Genomic DNA, 26681 nt, shown 5'->3' with positions numbered 1-26681 from the left:
CTCCATCACGAGAACACTTCATCACCTTACTCTTCCCAACATTCACACATAACTTGCCTATCACATACTCTTCCTAACTCCATTACCAACCTTCTCAATGTTTCCTCAGAATCAGCCACAAGCAGTGTCACCTGCAAACAACAACTGCCACGCCGTTCCACTGTTATCGAAATACTCTTGCATTCACCTCTCTCACCACGCCATCCATGTACACATAAGACAGCCATGTTGACATCACACACCACTGTCTCACACCAGTCAACACAGGGAACCATTCACTTGTCTCACTCCCTACTCTTACACATGCTCTGCTGTTCACATAAAAACTCTTCAATGCCTCCAACAACTTTCCACCCACTCTATACATTACCATCACCTGCCACAACGCCTATCTATCAACTCTGTCATACGGCTTTTCGAAGTCCATGAAAGCCAAATAAACATCCTTACCTTTTGCAAAATATTTATCACACACCTGTCGTACTGCAAACACCTGATCCACATATCCTCTTCCTTTCCTGAAACCACTCAGCTCCTCCATCACCACCTCATCAGTTTTTCCTCTCACTCTTTTAATCAAGACTCTTCCATACAGCTTACCTGGCACAGACAACAAACTGATACCTCTCGAATTGCTACATTCATACTTATTACCTTTACGCATATACAATGGCACCACACATGCACTATATATCGCTTTATGGCGAATAATTAAGGTGGGATTCCTCTACAATGAACAGCAACTCTCACTCACCTCTTCATCTGGATTACTGTTTTCCTGAATGACTTTAATCCAGGTTAGCATGTCATCCCTTCCTTCAGCCTGGAACAAGTACTCGCTATCAGAGGTGGTCAGACGCAACACATTTTTGCGTCGTGTGTCACTGTAGGAGATGTCAATCAAGCAGGCTTTAATGCTGATTTGCAGCGGCTCTTCGTCGGGGACCGTAGAGGCATGCAAGAGTGCATCTTTCCTATCCTTGAAGAAGGTCAGTGTGTGACCTTGTAGAACTGCATACATCTGCTTCCATGACTTCATCCCTCCACTAACACGCTACAGAGAAGAGACAAGGCACCAATCTTAAGCACAAAAAACAGCACTGCATAGTCAGCATTTTGTTTTCCTCCAACCTAATACATGACTACCTTATTTTTATCTGTAGAAAGTTGCCTGAAGTTGAGCAACCCTTCCTTGGAAGAATCAAGAAAAACATCAGCAGCGGAATCTCTACGAGATACAGAGTCCCCAGATGATTTATGACCATCCAACGCCTGTCAGAAAGACACAGAAATTGTTAAAAAGTATGTGAGGGAAAATGACTACCAGTGATGGTCTACGGTCACGAAACCACAAATTGACCACACCCACTACTGCAAATCATTTATGTAAGCTAGGATGGCAAAGGCAATTTACCTTTTTCAGGCCTCTGAGACTTGGCATATGCCTACTAGAAGACCGTCTGAAAAATATATGTAAAGGAAAATTATAAAAAGAAAATTTTAGTTCATAATAACATAAGACAATATGTTGGAAGAGAAAAGAACATTGATTGACTATATGTTTGAACATACCCCCTTCCCTCTTCTTGATAATTGTCAAGACCTTCATCATAGGATTTGGACCGCTCAGTTTGGCTAGCAGATTCAGACTCCAGCAAAGCACTTCTCAGGGACTCTACAGCAGAGCAGACAAATATCAGTAACTGGAACATTAAAGTTGAATATACTTACAACCAACTCACAACCGATAGATCTTACCTGAAACCACGACACATAGCGCAGGCTTAGCAGGACCCAACCAACCACAAAACACTTTCTTTACCTTGGTCATGTGACAGCTGTCTTCGAATAGGAGGATATGATGAGTCGGGACTAGAAGGGCCTGTTGCTAGTGACGGCGGCACCGATATGACAGCAGAGGGTGGAATAGGAGCAGCATTTCTGTCAACACTGGGGCTCACAGGCTCATCTATTACAACAGAAACAAAGAGAAAAGAAAACTTAATCAAAAAAAGGGCCAGTGTTGGATTGAGTTTCATTTTTTTTAACAGGAAACAACCAAAGCCCAGTGCCCTCCCACTCTCTGACCAAGCATACCCGTACCATCATTAACCTTTAAGACATTACCGAAGCTTAACGTGATGAATGGTCTGCAAAACGACAGCAACGCTATTAAGTGATGCAATTAAAATGTCAGGACAAACCCTTTTGACTGATTCGTGTATAAGTGCTATTAGAAATGTCAGCATGTTAGGATAAAATAATGAAATCACATTAAAAAACACTTATGAAATTCTTGTAATATATTGAAATTAGTATAAAATTAATTGGTATCATGGAAATACTGGTAGTTATTAAGCATAATATGTTGCAGTTATTCTGTTTGCTCTCAACAAATGAGGAATCCCAAAGCTGAAATATGCTCACATATCACAAAATGGCTTTCATTTTAAAGGGATAGTTTGTACAATATAGTGCCTCCTAGTGGTACAAAAAACCTTCTTCAGAAAAAAAAAACATATTTGAATAATAGGCAAATATACATAAACTATCATACCAATGTTAATATTTAGAAATGTATTTCTTTTACTTATCCCAAGCCATATCTAGTAGCCACCGCCATTTTTGTTTGGCATCTTGCTACTACGCTGTGCTCATTTGGCACTGGTTTTCATTTGTATTGAACGATACTATGTCATGTAGTAGTCAAATATTACACAATGTACCTTGAAAGCAAATCTATTGTCAATGTGTTGGCCTAAATTATTCCATGCAAAATGTCACAAACTTTCAATCATCTCAAAACACAACTAAAGAGTTTATGAGCTGAAAAAGGGTGAAATAAATTTTGATGTTTTAAACATCCCTCTTTGAAAGCTTCTCCAAGTGATCACATTTAAGTTAAATTAAATGCCACCGTCCCAAATCTGGCCTAGCCAAACATTCAACAAGAGCAAACTAAAAGGAACTTTATCATAAATGTGAAGTCTCTGAAAAGTAAATATAATTCAAGCGGTGGTAATAATCTCATCCATTCAAAACACATTCTAAGTTTTACTTGTGAAAGCGTATTTTAAATGTAGATCTAATTTCAACTACTGAGGAATGAAAAAAAGATTACATGAATACTAAACACTTAAAAAATGCAAAACAATGTTGGTGCTGGGTGCTGGGCACAAAAGCTTTGTAATGTGACCAGCGGCCATTCAAACAAACCATTGATAGTGGCCCTAAGGTCTGCTCAATCAAAACACTGTTTTCCTGGACAGTGGCACCAGTCCTGTAATGCTAGTCCTGACAGCTTGCTTTGTGTGCACCTAGCCTGTCATGCAAACTACACAAATTACCAATAAATGATTGCACATGCCAGAAATATTGTCAATAAATCCCAAGTGTAAATCAAAAGCAAATACATTGGCATACAAAGTAATGAAAAAAGTATAAGACAAAACTACTGAAATAGATTATGTCGGATTTTAAAATAAAAATATGTGTGAACCCAGGACAAGAGCACAACTACGACCTGAAAGGTTGAATGCTATTCTTCCAACATACTGCTACACAATTATGTGTATTCTACCTATCCGATGCAGTATTGTATATAATTTGAACAGTGTCAACACCTTAAAAGTTGACTTTAAACAGTTTAACACACGTATGAAACAGGCTTTTACTTTGTTAGACTGTTCCCCATTTCTTCCTTGGGTTTTTAAAGAAGTAATCTTAAAATGCCCATAATTGATGGTGGTGTCCGTAAATTCAAAATACTGTACTTGCTGATGCCATCTTCAGGCTGAAATCATTATTGCAGCCTCTGTCAAACTGCTTCTGTGGCGCGTCTATGCACAAGTCTTAGACGCGGTCTTTTTTGAGGATTGGGTTGGCATTTGGACTACAGTATATTTGAAAGCCTAATCTTCTAACTTTCACCATTTTTATCCTACAATTAAAGAAAACCTGGAGCACATGCGATAATTCTAACTACTCCACTGAACACCCACCTCCTTTCCTCAAACCAAATGCACTCGGTGGCCATAACACTGATGATAAAAAATAAGATAAAAGCAGATAGGCGGAGTGAAAAAAAATAAAAAGACTCTTTGAACTCAGTGCGGCATTGTTAACACATACATTGTAATAAATTGTAAACTTTTTAAGGACACCTCAAACTAGACATTCCACCTTTGACAGAGCACAAGAAAGCCAGCTGAGCAATATAGATTAATTGTATAAATATTGAATTTCCCAGTTAGGCCAAGCCTCTAACACACTTTAAGTGCCACCAATACTGATTAAAGTCAAAGCTGCTGGATAATAACTTTATCATTGTGCATCTTGGTAAAATGTCAAGTAGGTAAACCTAAAAACACTAAATAGAAATACACAATCATTCAACTCTGCGGTTTTGATAATTCACAAGTTCCAGAAACGACACTCTTCTATTTCAAATTGCTTTCGATGACAAGCTTTGCTGGACTGATTTATGTTACTACAGCTGTTACCATGACAACAATGATCATAAACCTCATTTAGTGTATTCTTACCAATGAATGGAATCAAATCCAGCGACTCATCTAGGTTGCTGGAGCAGGAGGTGTGAAGTTCCCCAAGGCGGCGTATATGCATCTCTCTGCGTGCATCGTTAGGAAGCCAGCACACCGCCACGTCTGCTGTTGTATCCGTGCCACCATCATCAGTCACAGCCAGAATGTAAGAGGGGTGACGCAGAGGGCTCGGGTGCTTTCCAGACGGTGGCTTAGGCCTGAGGACCACCCCGGACTCAGAGAGGCTACGTCCAGTCACCTGGCTCTGAGACTCTTCGTGGCTTGGTTTGAGGATGCCAGACCGTTGAGGAAGCTGTTTTTGGACAGAGCATGAAGAGGACCTTTTCGCAACCACTGCTACATCCCTCACGGCTTCAACAGGTTTCATGCTTTCAGCCCTCACCCTGTTGTGGCTTTGATTGCGGCCAGCATGGTTAGCTTTAACTAAAGCTTTTTGATCACTGCTTGTTCTCTTTCCAAAATGTGCCTGTGTGTCTGAACGTGTGGGTGGGTTATGGATCTGGAAAGAATCTGGTCCTCCAGAGTACATTGAAGGATTTTTTTGTCCTCTTTGGCCACTGTTGTATCCAAAAGAAGACCTGGACAACATGGCCTGTCTTGGCATTGATTGTCTACTGGGCCTTGTACCAGGTTCTGCCCTTTGATATCCTCTCCTTTCATTGGGCAGTGCAATCTCTGTTGGGTCAACATAGTCCGTGGAGTGTGACCGGACTTTATGCAAAAGGCCATCTTGGGACATGCTGCGTGGTGGCCAGTTCCTAGCATGGCTCATCCTTTCGGAACTGATCATGCGGTCCTGCGAGGCACTGCGTGGGGCAACTTGAAAGTGGTGAGTAGGTCCACGGTAAGAGCGTTCATGGGAAGTACTCCTCCTGCGGATCCCCTTTGGGCACCAACCTGTCTGGGGAATCTGATGTGAAGTTTCAAAACTGTTTTGATTGGAAGCCCGCAGGCTATCAAGCCTTTCCTGGATAGTACGACTTCCGTGTGAATGGATTCCTTTGTCGTCAATGTATTCCCTATATGTTTGGTAAGTTCGCCAATCTATATTTGGTTGGGTGGCTTGGTAGTGCTGCTTAGAGCCTCTATATGGCGCTAGTCCTGGCCCGCCAGGGTAGACATCCACTATTCGAGGATGAGGATACTGGGCTAATGATGCCGGTCTTGCCCTCACAAATGCAGGGTCCATATAATCTATTCTTTGTGCTGGACCTATACGGCCCATATGCTCAGGTGGCACCACCATCGTCCTCACGCTGTCATTGCGCACACACAGGGCCATCTGACTTTTGGGATAGGATTTAGGAGGAAGCGATGGGGGCACAGTGATCTCCTTTCGGTACCCATGGTCAGAAGGTGCTGCTGAGCCTCTGATGTTTGGACCCACAGAGTCTGTCGCCATGCCCGTAGGCTTACAGTCTACTCTGGGATAGCATACAGGTGGCGGCTCGGGAATGTGACAGGCATTGCCACTGTAGCTGCTGTGGCCACGGAGGTAGGCATCCTGTGAGTAGGCCTATAGAGACAGAGCGTGTTATGAAGTTAGTTAAGGTTTATGTAGCCATTAACAAAGATATACAAGATGCTTAAGGAATCAAAGTTTAACCTAACAGTTAATAAAGATTCGTGTGCATGTGTGTGTGTGTGTGTATGTTGGTGGGTGGGGTTGGGGGTACTGGCAAATGTATCATGTGAGTGAGACGAGGCATCAGCGAGCTTCAGCTGTTCCTTCTTTTGAGTTATTAGATAAGAAAATATACTACAATGCACTGCAGTAGCATATTTCCAGCTCTTATTTTGCTTTAATGTCCTATCAAACCAACCAAATATGAAGATGGATGCATGACAGAGACAGGAGGTTCCCTCCTTCATTGTGAGAGCTATATTTAGATTGAAAATGTTCCAAAGCCTTTATGGACATGTAGGACAATAACGAATAGGATTCCCCTTGACCAATTGATCACAACACACAGATATTGCTTAATTTTCTTAAATAAAATATAATCTGAGAAAAAAATAATGTATCATTAAAGATCAAACTGTCATGAAAAAAAATTACATAATGATGTTGTGTGGGCAACAATCAATGTGTTTGGCTCTGTCCCCGCCCTTCGCGAGCATTCATAAACATGCAATAGAGTTCAGAGGTCACTGGCTTTTATCACAGTAATGATATGTGACAAGATGAAATAAGACTAGGTGGGGTTTCACTAAGAAGCCAGCTGGAGGTTTGAATCTAACAGGTAATGCAGTCCATCGACCATTTCTACAGTACATGAATCGCCAGCATGAAACTGCACAGTGTGTAATCAACAGCTGTATCGCAAAGCTGCACACGACAGCCTGTAACCACTGACATGCATGCCACATTGTAAAAAATGCATACACACGTTAATGCTACAAGGCTAACTAGTTTGCTTACCAGATTGGCTGCATCCGGGAAAAAAGGCTGCCATATGAGCGTGTGACAACCATAGCATTATTTAAATGGGAAAAAAGAGGACACTATGAGAGTTACACAAAAATAAACCCAGAAAATGATAAGATTGAAAGGGAAGAACATACAACAGCTAAAAAAAAAATAACCAACGCCTAAAATTGACAAGCTAAAAATATTCGAGGAACAGCAAGAGAAGAGCAGCAGGAGCACACACGGCGCGGAGCGTTGCCACGTTACGACCTGCCTGTGTCAGTCCTTTCTGGGCGAGGCAGAGAGAGTATAAGCCTGCCTCTCATGTTGCTGCTAAACGTCCATGGTTGTATCCATACTCAGCGACATTATTACGCTAACTGAATGAGGTGCCTCCAGTCCGCGTCTCCCTTACCCTCCCTCTTCTGTTGCTCACATGACAGAGGCAGCAGCTGCTGATTATACATTCCGCTCTGATGGTAACCCCCCCAATCTTTCTCCCACTCTCCTTCCACCCCCCTCAGCATCAACCTGTTCAAAACACAAGGTAGTCAGCTGATTTTATCCTCTCGACTGTTTTATTCCCTTTGTCACTTGGCATTTCTTCCTTTTCCCTGGCATACAACTCCCTTTCTTTTTTGCTCCCTGAATGTAGCCTCTCCCAGTATCTCTGCTAAGCAACTGCTGCCTGTCTCCAAGCAGTCTGTGTGTGCTGCCTCCTTTAGTATAATGTCATGTCACTATTACTGTGAGTGCATATTCTCTGCCTTTATCAGACAGGCTGTACTGGTGGTATTTCCTCTGCTAAATAACGTTTCATGTGGCTTTATTGGCTGATTAGCAATTCTGTAGCAAGCTGAAGGACATGGCATGGTATGCAGTGTACCATAGAGGAATACTATAAAAAAAGAGACAGTAAATATCTGGAGTAATTCAAAAGAATGATATTGTGACATAGAAAAAAAACTTCTAAGGGGACATAATATACTGTAAATATAGGGATTGATTTCAGACATTCCCGAAAAATACAGACAAAACATTTTCTGTGGGTAACCAATAAATCACTTGGAGATTTTTTTTTTTACTTCAGGTTAAAAAAAAAGTTATTTGCAAGCACTAAAAATGGCTCTTAATTAGTCAGCAGACGTTTTAAGTTGTCATAAAACAATGCTTTTGTTGTTTTTAATTTCTAATTTCAAACATTAACTGTTTAAATGATTTATTGAATCATTAATTGAGTTAAGCACATCCATCGAGAGCACACAGGGGATTTTCAAGTTAACAGGTTGTGGGTTTCATTACAGAAATTGACTGTCAAATGTACATTCAGAAGCAATTCCTTTGTGTCCGCACATACTGCAGCACTTAAGGTCTGAGTGTAGCATTAGTTTGTACTTAATGTGAAAAGTAAATACTGGTGCAGTGACATGCAATATCCATAGACTCGACAAAACAAACCTTACAGTTTGATTTTTTTTCCTAGAAGAAGTTTGCGAGAAGGGGAGAAATCTATGATTTGTTAATATTAACTACCTAGGCAAACTATAGATAAATATTACAATTACATTTAGGAACATTTGGCCAGTGGCGCCTGGTGTAAACAACTCAAGTTTGTCACTTGGCCATTGATGATATGCATTATATAACATTGATATGTTATGTCAGGAAGGACATCTAATGTTGAAAGAGACTGTATCAAACAGATCATTAAAGTAACTTGTGGAGGCGAGACAAAATGGGAAAGGCAAATTGTCTCAATAACAACATGAAGGTGAATTGGCAGGCACAAATAACAATCAATGCACAAATATGAGCAAATGCACACTAACATTTACCCCTCCCTTCTCTGGCCATGAGTTACAGTGGATGTCCCACAAATGTCACAGTTAAAATCCTCCATAGTGCATGATTTACAGACAGAGATACATTGTAGGTGCATGAACTGATCATAGTTTGGCCTGTATGCAGATCAGGTTTTATCAGAGGTGATTAGGGAACCTCTATCAGGTTAAATACACAATGCATTAGGTTTTCATGCACATAGAATTTGTATATGCCATCCATTGAAAACACAGCTTAATTCATTTGGCTTGTGATGATTCACTATATTTATGTAAATGTAGATCTAAAGAATTGATTTAATGTGGTGTAACTTGATATCTAGAAGACAGAAACGATGAGAGATATTCCGCCCTGATTAAGAGGCCCAGATAAGAGCTCTGTTGGGATGTGATGTCTGCATTTTATTATTCCTGTCCCAGACCAAAACTAGAACAGCTCTCTGGGACAAGATGGCAAGAGGGTCATTTTGACAGTGAAAACGGAACATTTTCACTTGCGACAAAGTAAAATTGAATATGAGATATATACCAGCTGGAGTATGTCCTCATCTTTTGGCATCACACAGAGCTCCAAAAAGTCTCCGCTGTAATGAATGAAAGGCAGAATTAACTCAAATATGTGACAATGCCAAATATTATGACATAAATATGACTAAATTATCCCACCTGTCTTGAATTAGGGATATAACCTCACAGTATGCTTTGCCAATTATACTTGCTCCATTAACTTTCACAATGCGATCACCTAAAGCAGAAATAAAAGCACATTTCCTTTTTTGTTTACATGACTGAAAGCCAACATAAATATTACAAAATTCACATACAGAGTATTTTGTCAGGAACATTAGGGTGGTCCTTATTTTTCGACTTTTAAAATTTCATGCTCTGACCCCTTGAATATGTTCCAATATATACAAAACGTAATTAGGCAAAGTTTCATCAAAATCAAAGGATATTTAGAGGTCGCTCAAGGCCTCTGAAATTTTGGTATGAAAAATAAGGATTTTTCGCACATTATATTAGACCTAGTGTACAAAGTTACTTGTAACTTTTCTTGTGTTACAATTATAAGCAATGGACTGAAATTGGATGTTCTAAAACGCCGTACACATACGGTTAAGATTTCCGTTTTTTCTCGAAAATTGCCAAAATTTTAGCATTTTGGGAAATTTCAAAGTCGTTGAGCTACCTCTAAATATTATCCAAATTGTTCAAAATTGCACACAGTGTGTTTTTATCGATATAAGAACATATGCGGGGGGTCAGAGCCCAATATTTCAAAAAAAAAAATTTCGACCCCCATTAAGGACCACCCTAAGGAACATTTGCTGTTCTGCCGCAACACATTAACAGAAAGACAAAAAACATGGTAAGCTTTTGCTTTAACATGCCTCCATGTATTGTTTTTATTATATTGAGTGGTCTGAATGAGTTATTTTTGTGACCAGATGTTCTACTGTATACATTAGAATTCATTCTTACCTGTACAGAGACCAGCTCCATGTGCAGGGCCGCCCTCCTTTACTTGCTTCACAAAAATAGTATCCATTGGTTCAAGCCTGTTCCGCTGTTGCCCTACCGAGTAAAAATGAAAAGGTCAAAAGTCAAGTCAATTTAGTGTTTTTTCCCAGAATTACTAAGGCTTTAAAAGAAAGAGGAAGTAATACATTGTCCATTGATGGCATTTACTCTTCAAATTTGAGCAGCCAAAATGTTCATCTACTTATGCTAGAAAAAACAAATATTTTCTAATAAAAAAAGAAGTACTATGCACTTTAAGTGTCTTTTTCTACTGATAACCGAGAAAATTCAGCTTATATAGCCTGATAATTTAATTCTCTTTTTACGGCATGCTATATCTAGAATAAAAATAAAAACACACACAAAATACAATTATTTTGATGTGTCTGTTTATTTATGTTTAAAATTATGATAACTTATACAGCTCTGGAAAACATGCCTCGCAAAGAAGTGTTGAAACTAAGAAAGCCTGAATTCATCAATCAATCCATTAAAAGCAAAAGTTATGACAGGGTTCCTACAGCCTAAGGCAAATTAAATTCAAAACTTTTTAATGCCCTTTGAAGTCAAATTTAAGACCAAGTCAACAAAAAAAAGACAAGTGAAACAAAAAAACTTTTAGCTTTGTCAAAGAATGTTAGCTGGACAGCCACTTCTTATTAAATTTACACTTGACCATGGTCCAAAGTAAATGTCTGTGTCCGAAGTGAATATTTGTATTATGGGTAGACCTACTGCTTTGAAAGGCCCGACTGAAACCACATTAACCTGTTGGTAGTTCTTGTTATTGTTATCACGTGATCATGCCACAGAAGTACATTAAAAAAGAAAATTAATAAATGTTAGGAAAGGTTTTTAGTTCAAACAAATACAAATCTTATTATGTGTTCACATTTTTAAGACGTTTGAAAACTGAATTTAAGAAATTTTAATGACACTTAAAGCCTTATTTTTAGAATAATGAATAAAAATGCCTTTTAAGACTTTTCAAAGATCTGTGAAAACCCTGTATGAGCAGCATAATACTAAGTGCATCTCATCTCATCTCATCAGCTGCACCGCCTATCCTCAGCAGGGTCACGGGGGTGCTGGACCCCATCCAAGCAATCATCGGGCAGTGGACAGGGGACACCCTGAACTGGTTGCCAGCCAATCACAGGGCACACAGGGACAGACAACTCACTTGCTCATTCACACCTAGGGACAATTTGGACCGGCCAACCCACCTGAAATGCATGTCTTTGGAATGTAGGTGGAAACCGGAGTGCCCGGAGGAAACCCACGCAAGCACGGGGAGAACATACAAACTCCGCACAGTAGGTCCGGTAGCTGGATTTGAATCCACACAGGAGGTTACCAAGACCTTAGAACTGTGCCGCACACGCGCTAACCACTGCGCCGCCGTGCTGCCCTACTAAGTGCATATGTATATTATTATTATGGGTGTACTGTAGTTCTTGTTATTGTTATCACGTGATCATGCCACAGAAGTACATTAAAAAAGAAAATTAATAAATGTTAGGAAAGGTTTTTAGTTCAAACAAATACAAATCTTATTATTACTGTACTGTACACCCATAATAATAATATATGTCACATTTTCGCATAATGTAAACTGTACATTATGCAAAGATATGTCACTTATGAACATTATTCAAGTACTCCAATACTGAATGGCACACATTCCTTGTCTTGCTACATTTTCCGAACCACTGGCATTTACTTTCAACTAAGATGAAAGCCTAGTTGCAGTCAAGAAAAATAAATTATTTGGTTTAATGATTTAAACAAAATCCACCATCAGAGTGTAATACAATACTCAGACCACTACTCATGTCACATGGAATACAGTTATATAGCAAATTAAAACAGATATCATAACAGTGTTGAAAAGATTGAGCAATATTTGGCAAGATGGATAAAAGCACCAAACATGAGCAAAACCAGTTTGCTCGACCAGTCGCTGTTTCCTAGCAGCTGCACAGAAGAGAGTTGTGGTGAAAAGAAGATAAGTGCGAAAGAAAAGGAAAAGGAAAAGGAGTAGGTGGAGTGAGCTGCCCGGTTCCCACTCTTTCCTTTCACTCTTTGGTGTGCACAGTAAAAGACTTGCTCGTAGTTAACATTCTGTTAGTGAGTCACCACACTAAGGAACACTAGAGTGGAAAAGAAGCCCGAATGGGAAAAGGAATTCTTGCTTTCTTCAATTTTGTATCGCTTTTTATGTTAAAAACCAATAACACTTTTTAAATTTTAGTAAACATAGACATCATTGTTAACTCACATTTTCCCTTCTCTCCTTCCATAGAATCGTACTCATGCACCAACTCATTGGAGGGGGGACCCTCATTATGTAATAATGTATTGTAGTGCAATCAACAAAACCCCCTCTAGTGGAATACCAGGGCACTCCAGAATTTGAAGAACAGAGTGCTTTGATTTAAAATGCACTCTTTATATTTCTAGAATTAACATAAATCGTTCAGCCAGAACGAGGACAGAGGGTTAATAAAGGGTTCTGTAGGCTCCGCACTATTTTTAACTCCGTCTCGCATGGCAAATGTGACCATTCAAAATACAGTGCTGCACGAGACATATCGATGGGTTTCCTAAATTCACATTTTGTGTAATAGAAAAGTGTAAGACTATCAGATCCTTAAATGATTAAAGTCTCACAATACTATAATGTAATCTGAATTAATGAGAAAATCATCAATAGCTAGAGTATTTGGAACTATCATGAGGCTAAACATCTTAACAAAATGCTGCACATACAGCAATTGTTCCCTGGAGGCTTTAGTAGCACGGTAGAACTGTCAATATATCAATTTAGAGAGCAGCTGGCTAGCTTTGCACTAACATCAAGTGTCCACGGATTGAGCTGGATCTCCGCAATGATTAAAATAAAACTGTCCCGAATGTAGCAGTTTCCGCAGCGGGGGCTTAGGGGAGGTCTTAGCCTAGCCGTTAGCAGGAGGCAGGGCCAGCACCTCTGATCTGGCATGCCAACCGATTCTGCCTCAGTCGCTTCAGGAACCCGATGATGATCCACCGAGCACCCGCTGGTGATCACGATTTTGTTGCGCTTTTCTGCCTTCCCTCGGAGTCTTATTTCAATGATGAGTTTCTTTTTAATGCAACAAGCCGCTTAAACCTGGCGGTTACTATGCTTTCCAGTTTCTTTACGGAGGCATCGCCCTCCTGCTGTTTGACTGACAGCGTACACCAGCCTATTACAGTCGCGCAATCACATCGTCACACCAGCCCAACACAGAGTGACCTCCCTTATTTGTCTCTGCTGTCTAACAGAACACAATGCATGATACAATGATATCAATGACAAAGACAAAATAAACTCAATTCAAGATCCGCAAAGGCATGAACTAGTGATAACTAAAGCATGAAGTAGCGAAGGGTCTCTGTATTACGGCTGGAGTGAATCATTAAAAAATAGTGTCAAAATAAACACCCGCTCTATATTAAACATATGTAATGGCAGTGTATTGTAGCTCACTGCAGAGTCATCGGATATGTATCTGAGACAAGACTAAGGAACATCGGATTGTAAGTGCACCCAAACTTGAACCCGTGGCTGTAACAGAGGAGCTTTGTGTTGAGAAACTGCAGACTCTAATACAATAAGATAATTGATGGATCTGTTCAGCTTTGCCGGGTCTACACCAGTGGAGCCTTCTCATTTGTGTTTGTGTGCAAGGTTAAAATAGATAAAATTGATGAACAGCACTCTCTGATTTATTGATCTGCCTTTATAGATATTTCCTATTTCTGTTGCTATGACATAAGCATCATGACAGTCAAATTTCTGTCACTCTGTGAATTTGAGGTAATGTTAAGGTTAAATTCTTAGACAGCAGATTCAATTATGAATCAAATAGACCAGTTTATGACAACAAGTTAAGTTGTGAAAGATGCCAACAAATATAACTTCCGGTCTGATTTCAGTCCCCCTAACAAATGGTGGATTCCTTACATTCTTTTCCTAGAACTGTATTGCGGGACAAACATTTTTGCAATTGCTGACAAACACCTAGAAAAAAACAGGGACATCATGTTTTATGATGTTTGAAATGATACAATAAATGCACTGGCTATCACTGTCAATGTTTTGGATTCCAAAACCTGATCCAAATGCATTAAGATTAAACACACTGAAGGGCATATGTTTCGTCTTGGTGGGGACATAGCACATGTTTTTTAACTAATAAAATGATATATGTGGGGACAAAAAAAAAATTATAATATTGGTGGGGACAGAGCACATTTTCTTAAGTGATCACCTAATATTGTTGGGGACAAAACAATGATTGCCCGATATTGGTGGGGACACGTGCCCTCCATCGATGCCAAAACACCATAGTTTATTCATGAAAATTTGCAGTTGATTGCTTTTTTTCTTGACTACTTCCAGGAATGTGACTTTAACCAAAAATAATCAGGAAGTTTAGCAACAGTACGCCAAGAAGAAAAAAAAACTAACAGCTAATATAAGATTATTTATCCTGTAACCCAGAATTTGCTTACATTATTAGGGATAACCTACCTTTTCTATAACTAACACCTTTAAAAGTCCCACTAAACTTTTTTTTTAACATCATTCAATCCAAAAGTAACGTTTGTAAGGAAATTGACAATAAAATGTCAGTAAGAGATGTTTACATTTCCACTCATTCACTGCCAGCTACAGCTATATATTTCAAAGTTCAATTAAATTGTAAATAGGATGGCTGTGAATGTGTTCCAACGTACTTTGAAATGTTTGTAAGAGAATTCTACCAGTAATGAATCAAATTTCTAGTATTTGCTTGATCCTTTAAACAAAAAATAATTAAAATGCTCATTACTCTCACAGTCTGACTGTAACTTCATATAAACCTTAATAAATTTGGACAGGTAACTTAAAATTAGTTTTACCTGGTTATATCAGTATCAGAAATTATTTTACCCCCATTTTATTAACACTCCACTTATTGAAACATGAATATTTTGTTTGTTTGTTTGTTTGTACATGATTCAATTGTTTGTTTGTTTGTACATGATTCAAATTGAATCTTTTCTTCCGGCGCCGTCACGAATGGCAGCCACTCCAGCAGCTCCCGTGTTATTTTCGATTGTTCTCGATTGTTCTCAGCTCAGGGATGCTGCTGGAAATGTGAATTTCCCTTCGGGGATGAACAAAGTATCTATCTATCTATCTATCTATCTATCTAAAAGACAATTAATGATTGTAGTTTAGCTCAATAAGAATGGCAAAGACTTTGATGTGAGGCTATTGCTTCAAAACGGACCAGTATCCCATTCAAGGGACATCAAGGTTTGAACACAAACGCTCTGGTAAAAAGTGACGCCCGCCCTTTCAGACAGGCTTTCTATGGGAGAAAAGCAAGAGAAACAACAAAGTGGAACAGTATGAAGAGGTGGGACACCACAGCAGATGGTGCTGACCAAACCGTTCACACAACTGCAAAGGTCAATGACACAGGGAGCAATATTGTTCTTTGCCCACAAGGAAGCTAAAAGAGCAAGTAAATGGCTGAATTAGGAGAAATTAAACCTGACAGGCTTAACTCGGACTCGAGTGTGGAACAATTTGTTTGATTATTTTGCTTACCTCTGTGCCCAGCATCTTCTCCCTGTAAAGTGAACAGGTAAAATCAGTACATCAGGTTTTGTTGATGTTTAGGAATATATGATAATCATGGACGGTGAACCCACTATGAGTTAAGGGTTTTGGGACAACTCCCATAAAACAAACATCAATGTAATTGGTGACCCCTGGGATGCTTTAGAGAAAACAATATGTCAATGAATATCAATATGGGGGATAAAGATAGCTTTACAAAACAAAACGCTAAAAATAAATCTATGAATCTTTACCTATACGGCTGTATTGAATTAACAATATTTTTTATAAAAATGACAGACTGACATTTACCAAGAAGTAGTGCATGGATGACTCCGGCGGATAAACAATAAAGTGCCGTAGGGTGAAGCCAAATCCTTGAGAAGTGCGGCGTAAAAGCACTGTTTTGGGCCGTGGCCATGAGAACGACTCCTCTTCTCTCGAATCCGAGCCTCTCCAATCAGCAGAGTCATTCTATGAGAAAAGAAAAAACAGGAAACTGATGGATGACAAGCTATATATCTTACCAATACAATGTTTTCCTCCAGACAACAACTGCCGGAGTAAAATTAGCTTGAGTGAAAGGTTTCTCAGAATATTTCTTTGCTGTCATGAGACAAAAAAAATCCCAAATTGTTTTTTAATGTTCAACGTCCAATTTTTTGTGCAGTTGTGTATTAATGACTAAAAAAGTAATTATAAAGCATGTTAATTATAAATATAAAAGTTCGTTATCATTGCTTTCATATTAAGAGAATATTTCCAAATTTCATTTTAGTTAATTCATCATCTTAAAAAACACACACAATTGTGGAGATAAGTTTCTTCAAATGAACAGTGACTATTTGAAAAACCCAATTGCATTTTGTTACAAAGCCCAAGCGCATATAAAGACTAGAAAAAATAGCTTAATTTTTAACTGAGGGCTCCACAGTGTACAACATTGAAATCCCAGACATCATATGCACCGCTTACCCTCAGTAGGTTGCCGATGGTGCTGAAGCCAATCCCAGCTATCCACGAGAAGTGGGCAGGGGACACCCTGAACTAATTGCCAGGGCCAAACACAGGGACAAACAACTATTCACATGCACATTCACAACTAGGGACAATTTGGAGTCACAATTTAACCTGCCATACATGTTTTTGGAATGTGGGGCAAAACCGGAAAGCCTAGAGGAAACCCATGTGGGCACAGGGAGAACATGCAAACTGAGCACAGGACGGCTGGTAGCTGGATTTGAACCTACGAACGCTAACCACTCAGCCGCCGTGCCGCAACAACAGTGACAATTTAAGGCTAAAACAATACAGTAGTACTAAAAGTTAAGGGATTGAGCCAAAATTCGTCATGGTTCATTCACTGGGTCTATTTTTAAGTATTTCAGATTGGTAACAGTTTAAATGAAGGGGATTCCATACAGAAGTATAAATTTAAATACAAATGGTAGAGCAAATACAACCTTACATCACACTGTTTTTAACCGATGAAGGACAATTACTTAAGTCACTCAACTCTCTATTGTAGATGTGTCAGCACTTTCTTATTTATAGTGTTTAAACTTAAGATTCAGCGGTGTAATCTTTACAGCTGCATAGTTTTTATGGCTTGTGACAGAAGTCTTTGTATTTTCCAACTATTTATAACTTCACACCTTGGTTGTATGAATTGTGTAGTAACACTGGCTTTTACGCACTACAGCCCAATATTATATTCCATGGTCCAAACATTAGGAAACAGCCTCGTCCGCCCGTGTAAATCCACAAGAAAAATATTCTCATCTATTGTATTTCACTCCTGCTCTACCCTCCCCTTGAAATGTAGACTTTCCCTGCTGTGTGAAGAATTTGATGAGCTTGTGTTGATGACCTCTGCCTGAGCAGATGCTGTGAATGATAACATGACTAAATCACCTAAAAATCGAACAAAAATGTTAAAAGTAGATTTTAATCACATTATTGATTGACTGCACAAACAAACTTTAGTCTGAGAACAGGACCCACCTTTTTGAACAGTCCCCTCATTGACACAGCTGTTGCAGCCGAGAAGTGAAAATGTGCAGCAGCGTTACAGAAAACAAACACACGCAATCGTTTACTCTCAGTACCTTTAGAAGGAAGAGAGTGGGGCTGCAAATAACGATTATTTTATTATTTGATTAATCCGACATTTACATTTTCGATTAATTAATTAATCTGATTAAAAAAACACCTTATTAATTTCCTCTTCTTTATTCAAAGCTCACAGATAAGAAAATAGTGAACATAACAGAATATTCTACAATATTTAAAAATAAAAAAACTCAGTGTTTGTCAAATAATAGACAAAATACAAACAAATGCATGCTATACACATGCAAATATATCCGTTTTTTTATAAAGTGCAAAAAAGGCATCTTTGTTGTTTAAGGGACATAGGCATTTAGAACAAGAAGTCATTGCACTGAAAACCCAGTGACACGTTTCAACATTAACATTCCAAAAGTTTGTCAAATAATTTAACAATTGACAAAAATACATACAAATCAATTATTTACACCGGCAAATGTATAAAATGGTCTTTTAAAAAGTGCAAACAATAGATCTTTTTGTTGTTTAAAGGTACGTGAGCTTCTGGAGCAGGAAATAAATGCATATGTGAAAACCTAATTACACGATTTTCAACACTTATAAGTAAAATGTAACCACAATCACTTTTGCTCGCTAACTCACCCACTCTTCCTTCTTTGAGAACTTTGCATTGCATTACAAAAACCTGAGCCTGTCAATTAAGATCTCAGTGATGACAGCTGCTTGCTGTGGTGTGCATGATGTTTCTTTCTCATCCTGAGGCTTGCCATTGTTTAATGTTTTCTATTGTGATAAGAAAGTATAGTATGGATATTATTATGGCACAATTTACAAGGACACAAAATGTATTTATTTTTTGCCAGAAAACTAAAACTTGATGCTTAACCGGAAACTAATTCACACCATTATGTGTAATATGAGCTTTTTTTGTAACGCACAATTAAACAGTGCTTAAGCCTACACTCTTTGGGCACATGTAGTTGATGATATTGTATTGGACAGCTGATTTTCCTTTGGTGTGATTGGTGCAAATAATTTGTTGTTGCCTTTTTTTGTGATGTTCCCAAATAAACTTCATTCTTTCATTTAACTGAAATAAAGAGTATCTGGCTCACGCACACACAGTCACTATTAGGCTATCAGGCAAACGCTAGCACATCAAGCGAGCGAACAGAGACTATTGTAACAATTCCTTACTTAATCACTCAGACTTAGGCAGAAAATTAAAACTTGATGCTTAATCTTACCACAATTTATATAAGTTGAGTGTTTTATATATTGCACAATTAAGCATTGCTTAAGATGATTAACTTGAGATGATTACAGCTAGCCATATGATCTCTGAATCGATTTCTTACAATAAAAGTAGTAGCACTGCAATTTTGTTGTACTTTTGAATAATGACAATAAGGAGTACTTATTCAACTGCAATTCTGTTTTTATTTGTAGATCTACAGCTGTTATGTTGTTACAGTTGTGTACTCTAAGTCTGTAAGGACGTCATCTCGAGGTAAGTTTTCTTGTCACCAAGTTCTCCCCAGAAACAAAACAACCACAGAAATGCACTTTTCTTTCAAAATCGAAAATCGCATTGAAATTGCAGTACAGGTCTTTAAAAAATAATAATAATAAAAAATAAAAAAAACGTGATTAGGTTGTTTTTTTTAAACCGTGCAGCCCAAACACAACCACAATTGAATACGGGTCCGCGACAAAGTGTGCAGACAGTTTTGGTCATGACCAGCTCCGTGTATAAAATTCAAAATGTGTCCATACTTTGGATTATAAATTTATGTCCGCCTGCCTTAGTTCTTGATGCTCGCTTTCTTCCCCCATTTTTCCCTTCTGTTTTCTTTCTAAATTTCCGGAGATGAACAATTGTCACACATATTATCGTAATTGACGAATACATTGCAGAAAAAAAAATCCCCTTTGCATTGATGCTATTATGATAATATTGGCTTAGTATTAACATTGAACACCTTAATAAATAAGAGCAACGCAATGGTCAAGAAATAAAGTAAAAAATTAATCAAAAAAATCATTATTACTTAACATTTTGTTCCTTTTATTAAAAAAAGTGCCACAGTGCACACTGAAAAGCCTGTTTAGTTCAATCATTTTAAGGAACAATGTAGAGGTGAGGTAAAAGGTCACAAGGTCTTTGACTCAACTTTTCAGAGATTCAGTGAGAGAATGAGGTGCACAGATGAGAAAAAAATACGTGCTCTAATTTCAATACGCACACGCCCGCAAGCACACACGCGCAAATAAAGTGAATACAGCAGCAGAGCACATAAATGCCTCTTTGCTTTTCCTTAAGTTTGAAGATCTCAAAACGTTTAGTGAAAACAAAAACTGGGAAACGGTAAAAGGAAGTATGTAATTAAGGAAACATAGTTTCTCTTAGAAACTGTAAAAAAAAAAAAGTGTATATATATATATATATATATATATACGAATAAATCTATGGGTCCCGACGGAGATCTATGGGTCCCCAAAATTTTTTGTATCAAGGTTGGAATTGTAAACCAGCGACAAATATATGAGTCTATATTTTCATTCAGTTTTAATCATCACACTTAATTGGTTATACGAAGCAGTTATCACTTCAGATTTTTCAGTTCACAAAAATATTGTACATTATACAAAATAATATTGCTGAAATATTAGTCTATATATTCATGCAGTTTTAATCACTTCAGATTTTTCAGTTCATATATTCTTCATGGTTTGCTGTCCAATTGTTTGGTAAAATGCGCATTCATAAGCTGGTGTTGTGTTGCTGGGTGGACGCACCACAGAACATGTAGCCTCCATTATCATCCTCCTCATAGCGTAAGCAGGAATCTAATTGAGTCCATTTTGCCAGTAAAGTCCTTTTCTTGCTAGGAGTATTATTTTGTTTATTTTCTTTCGTGGAATCGTTCGCTTCAACACACGTGTTTTCCTTGCCTGCGCGATCTTCTGAAGAATTTCTCTGCCATTTTTTCGTGCCGGAATTATTGTTACCACTTTCTGTATTATGTTTTGAATTATTACTGACACTGAAGAAATTGCCAATTTTTTTGTTGATTTGCACCTAATACCAACTGTTTTTTTCGGAGGCATACTTCTCTTTCACTCGACAACCGCCACAACAATGACGTAATCTCGAAGCAACGAGATCTCGTTTGCCGAGATCGGCGCGAGACCAAAATAACAATGGCGGATCTGCCTGACGAAAAGTTTGGAGTGCGGTAAATCTTTGTTTTAAAAAAAAGAAGTAATCAGGGAATAATGACAATTTTGTGTCAAAAAAGTTGCGTCCCGGGGACGCACGTTGATTTGACACTATGCGTCCCCAGCAAAAATGATGCATCTAGGACGCAGGCAAACGAGAACACTGATTTCTAAATATATATATATATATATATATATATATATATATATATTTAGAAAACACTTGCACAACTTAAGCTCTGTTAACTTGACATCCACTTGAATATGAACTTGTAAACTTAAAATTGTTTTGCCTAATCAAACTTATTGAATGGCAGCATTTGAGTAGCAATGTACAGTGTGATACAATCTGTTAGCGTGTAACGTGTGTTAGCCCCTTCTTGAGTTTGTGGACTGACTCTTTGGTATTTTGGGGCGTACTGCTGTAAACCCACAATCTGTCCAAAATACTGAAGAGGCACGTGGTTTTGAATCTTAAACTTGCGCCGCCATAACAGATAGTCAGTGTTGTCTGCTTCCATCATTACGCATTGACGTCATTTCCTCAACATTTTAGTCATGGGTGGTCACAAAGGAGGGTGGAAAGAAAAAAGAGACGTTAATTGCAAATGTAAAAAATATTAAGACAAATTTGTCATGTTCGCAAAAGCCGTATTGCTTTCCTGCGTTTTTACATACTGCATATGACGTCACAAAAACCGATTCAGGGGAGAAATGTCGATTGTAAATAAAAAAAAAATAACCGCCAAAAAGAAATCACATGAATAGATTTTTTTGTCCCACCCCTACAAATTATTGTACAAAAAAACAATTCATGATATTAAAAACACATTTTTTTTCTCTGTAAATTTGAGATGAAATTCACATTTAATGTTGTCTTACTTAGAGGAACTGTACGGAATTGGGCACTTTTTTACTCTCTTGGTCAGTGTCAAAATTTCAGCATCAGTCATTTTGTTCATGATGCGAATATGCTCTTCATTTATCATCTTTCTTGGGGTTTGGGTTGGCATTTGGACTGTCCTGGAAGCAGTCACCTTCTTACCATTTACGTGCTACACTAAAAAGTACTCTCCAGCACTTCTGCCTGCTCCTCAATCCTCAGACCTAAAGTGTTCTGTCCCCTTTGCTAAAAATGAGATAAAGAAAATGGGGGCAATGGTAAATGAAGAAAAAGAGGTCTTTGAACTCGGTTGGACATAGTTAACACAGTTAAGAGAAAAAATTTTCAACTTTTAAACTCTTTTGAGAAAAACAAAAACAATGCATTCCACCTTTAAACAAATTATTCTAACAAGAATGGGTGATGTGCAGGTATGTAACGACATATTGCAAAGAGGGGGGGGGGTGGTGCAAAGTGCCCAGGGTAGCTTTCATGAGGACATAAGTCATTGAAAAACAGTGCTGGGCATTACTACACTGCTGTGGTGGCTGGGAAACACAGGTGCAGCTGACACCCAAGCGTTTCTGATCAAACTAGCAGAACTGGTTTACCTGTTTTACTATGTTTAGTGAGTTTGCTCTAAGATTATTACAATGCTTCTACTACAAGTCACATCGTTTGAGCCCTGAAATATTTTGTACATGGAAACAGCATCTAATTCGTAGCTAGAAGCCAACTGGACGTTTGAGATGCCGGCAAATGAGTCCCAGGATCCGATTTACAGGAAGCAGAGGGCATGTGTTCATTCCCAGACCATCTTTAGATAGGGACAGCAGCCCAGGTGGAGTGGGTGGGAGCCCTGAAATGCACATGCCAAGCAGTGTAATAGTTTCCACGTGCATATAGTTAATTCTGTTGTGGCATTGCAGCTCAATGAATCAAAGACATTGTCTTACATTCTCTACACTCTAATCTCCCTGAATCCAATTCATCAGGAAAATGTAAACACCATAGTACACCACTCCACACCCCTAAGTACAAACTGAGTGTCTCACAGCCTGGCCTTATTTTAGCTTTTCAACTGAAATATATTCAAATACGAGGGGGTGCATTAAAATGAAAACGTTTAGGCAAAAATAAAATTCACAAATATTTGCCTGGCAGAACACAAAGTAGGTTGGCCACTCCATTGTTGCATGTATGACTATGGCAGTGCAGTGGAAAAAAATATATAATGGTAAAAAAAAATAGTGAATTTTCTATCCAAGCGCAATGTAACATGATAGACAAAATAAAATAGTTGACAGGTCTATGACTGTCAGATTTCTTGTAAATTATATAAACTCAGAACAACAAAGTCCTATTTTAACATTACGTTTTAATAATACAGAGAAGATGCAACAGAAAAACAAGAAAAATGAAATTTAGAGCCATATTTAAAAACAAGCCAGCCTAATCTAGTTGAGGTAATGTAGCAGTTTATCTTACTTAATGAACAACAGCTTCTCTGCTGTATTGCAACAAAGCCCATTCCTCTTCTTCTCAAAACATGAGCTGCTGCCGTTAACAGTATGCTGGGGCATACACGCAAGACCTATTTGGAGCTATCATAAGCCGCATCATAAGCCATACATTTGCATGTTCATGTTAAAATAATAATATGAATTGTTACGTTTAAAAACTGTATAAAATTCTACTTAAATATTTGAAATCTAAATGTAGGCAACACTTTTAACAACAAAATATCTTCTGAAGAGAATGTATAAACATAATAATAGGGAACCCGATTTCAATTTGAATACAATCACCAATTCATGAAAGAGCTCTGTAAAAAGTCAAATACAGACTTGAAAAGTGAGAGAACTCACATGTCTGCGTGCAGCTAGATTCTACACCACACTCCCTCCCAACTGACACTTTGCTGTTAAAAATCTTGGCTAATCACAGGGAGCCCACTAGAAAGTCCTGGCTGTCCCAGTTTTATAGTTGACGATAAGGTTTGAAAGTCAGGACGTAAAGATTTTATAGGCTGTGTTGAAAATTCATGATCCTCTGAAAACATAATATACATAGGCGGTAAATTGATAAATTTAATTTGATTGAAAGCTAGGTATTGAATACAAGCTAGGTATCATGCATACTTTCCTCGTGCGGCAGACTGCACAGTTTCCGAGCATTACACGTTATGCTCAGTGACAAAGGAATTCAAAGAGGTGGAAGAGGATGCATTCACATACGAGCCAACTAAATTGGCCTCTGTCAAACATACAAGCTTACGCTAATCAAGATGCCACCACGACTGACTGACAACAAAATAGAAATTTTCAAATGACAAAAAGACACCTATGGAAGAGACAACAAAGTGCGGAATACATTTGCATTTTTGATGTCTACTTTTTTATGATGGCATTAAATGAAACACAATCTCCCAAGTACAGTATACAGAGTTTCTACAACTTAAGCCAAGTTAAATTCAAGGCTTTTTTAAAGCCGGTCAAAATATTTTTTAAGAATAAGTCGACAAAATAAAAACAATTGAAACAAACAAAACAAATATTTCTTGCAGACAATACAGCGTGCCTCGTACTCGTTACCTTACACAGCTTTTGGCTATCGCAAAAACGTTTGTCAAACGGAAACTTTCCATTAAATGCACACTTTCCCATGGTCCAAAGTAATCGTCTCTGTCCAACGTTGCTATGTGTACCGTATTTTCCGCACTATAGGGCGCACCGGGTTATAGGGCGCACCCCCAAAAAATAGTTTTTGGTCCTATATCTTCCATAGATAAGGCGCACCGGATTATAAGGCGCTACAATGGGAACGTCGACAAAACAGTCAGATGATTCAGTCCAACTGATTACCCCCTTAACATTCCCAAAGCTTGCAAAGAAGCAAATACGTGTCGTAGACACGTGCGGATGCGGTGTCCGTACGATGTCACTTAAATGCGTCATTTCAAATATCATTCGGAAGGTTGAAGTCTTGGGATTCAAGAAATGCCAAACATTTCTATGTTTCTATTTTCTTTTTCACTCGCAACTTTACTGTGCATATGACAATAAACCCTTGGAATTGAGTTTAATTCACTCAACTCATCACAGCAACATCAAGATCGTTCTAAAACAAGATACCGGGAAAACATAAAGCCGCATAACTCACCTAAGTTCTCACGTTCAATAATGATACGCAATCATGGTCTTCTTACAACCGTTAGTGAAGTAAATCCAGGAGAGTAAATTATTTGCAAATACAACATGTTTCTCTATGGTGTACTTTAGCAAGCTTGCTACGCCATTGCTAAACTCGGCCAATTGCAAGATTTGTTTTGGTCATCTAGCCTATTGGAGGCTCTGAATAATTTCAGCCAATAGCGATCGATTTAACTGATGATTGACACATCTTTTTCGGCCAATTGCAGGGTTTGGTTTGGCCATCTATCCAATCCGAGGCTCCGAATAACTTCAGCCAATAGTGATCGATTCAAATGATGATGAAATGAAATGATCTACATTTATATAGCGCTTTTCAAGTCAATGACTTCCCAAAGCGCTTTACATTGTGCTTCACATTTCCCAATAGCGGCCGAGATCTGTGCAGCCATGTAAGGCGCTAACCTGCTTATTGGAGGTATTGGGGGTTCAGTGTCTTACCCAAGGACACTTCGGCATGTAACACGGACAAGCCGGGATTCGAACTGGGATCCCTTAATCCTAAAACGATCGCTCTACCTCCTGAGCTACTCCCGCCCGATTGACACATTGGTTAGCCAATGAAACGCCGGTATATAAATCCCAGCATACATCGCGGACTTGCTACGCCATTGTTAAACTCGGCCGATTGGAGGGTTTGTTTTGGGCATCTAGCCAATCCGAGGCTCCGAATAACTTCAGCCAATAGTGATCGATTCAAATGATGATTGACACATTGGTTAGCCAATGAAACGCCGGTATATAAATCCCAGCATACACCGCGGACTTGCTACGCCATTGTTAAACTCGGCCGATTGGAGGGTTTGTTTTGGCTCTGAATAACTTCAGCCAATAGTGATCGATTCAAATGATGATTGACACATTGGTTAGCCAATGAAACGCCGGTATATAAATCCCAGCATACATCGCGGACTTGCTACGCCATTGTTAAACTCGGCCGATTGGAGGGTTTGTTTTGGGCATCTAGCCAATCCGAGGCTCCGAATAACTTCAGCCAATAGTGATCGACTCAAATGATAATTGACACATTGGTTAGCCAATGAAACGCCGGTATATAAATCCCAGCATACACCGCGGACGACTTCGCGCTCGGGGGAGAATCTAGTCGGCGGCTGTTGAGTAAGTTGCGAAACCTTGCGAATTTAATATTGAGCCATATATAAGGCGCACTGTGTTATAAGGCGCATGGTCAGCTTTTGAAAAAAATTAAGACTTTTAGGTGCGCCTTATAGTGCGGAAAATACGGTACTTTGGGTAGACGTAAAACATGCGCCTGCTCTGAAAGGCCTGACTGAAACCACATAACCGTTTTGATAGTT

General features: G+C 38.6%; 2 protein-coding genes across 5 annotated transcripts in view; one reads left to right on the top strand and one right to left on the bottom strand.

Annotated features, from left to right (window-relative positions):
* Positions 1–26681, top strand: part of dpp6b (dipeptidyl-peptidase 6b) — a 697001-nt gene that overhangs the window by 164319 nt on the left and 506001 nt on the right. The gene's annotated exons all lie outside the window — the stretch shown is intronic.
* Positions 1–26681, bottom strand: part of arhgap21b (Rho GTPase activating protein 21b) — a 43689-nt gene that overhangs the window by 10749 nt on the left and 6259 nt on the right. Inside the window, exons 3-14 of one of the 3 annotated variants that reach the window (XM_088337931.1) lie at positions 16288–16449; positions 15964–15985; positions 10299–10391; positions 9483–9561; positions 9346–9400; positions 6988–7014; positions 4545–6081; positions 1823–1969; positions 1573–1675; positions 1415–1460; positions 1147–1272; positions 755–1054 (exon numbers count right to left, since the gene is read on the bottom strand). In XM_088337931.1, coding sequence (XP_088194057.1) covers positions 755–1054; positions 1147–1272; positions 1415–1460; positions 1573–1675; positions 1823–1969; positions 4545–6081; positions 6988–7014; positions 9346–9400; positions 9483–9561; positions 10299–10391; positions 15964–15985; positions 16288–16449 — 2697 coding nt within the window. Of the gene's footprint in view, positions 1–754; positions 1055–1146; positions 1273–1414; positions 1461–1572; positions 1676–1822; positions 1970–4544; positions 6082–6987; positions 7423–9345; positions 9401–9482; positions 9562–10298; positions 10392–15963; positions 15986–16287; positions 16450–26681 lie in introns of those variants that run through there. The other 2 variants (XM_088337913.1, XM_088337920.1) reach the window with 2 other exon arrangements.

The sequence above is a fragment of the Urocampus carinirostris genome, chromosome 1 (assembly GCF_059441175.1).
Source record: "Urocampus carinirostris isolate Australia breed hairy pipefish chromosome 1, RoL_Ucar_1.0, whole genome shotgun sequence".
Taxonomy (NCBI): Eukaryota; Metazoa; Chordata; class Actinopteri; order Syngnathiformes; family Syngnathidae; genus Urocampus; species Urocampus carinirostris.
This window is presented reverse-complemented; position numbering and strand designations above follow the sequence as displayed.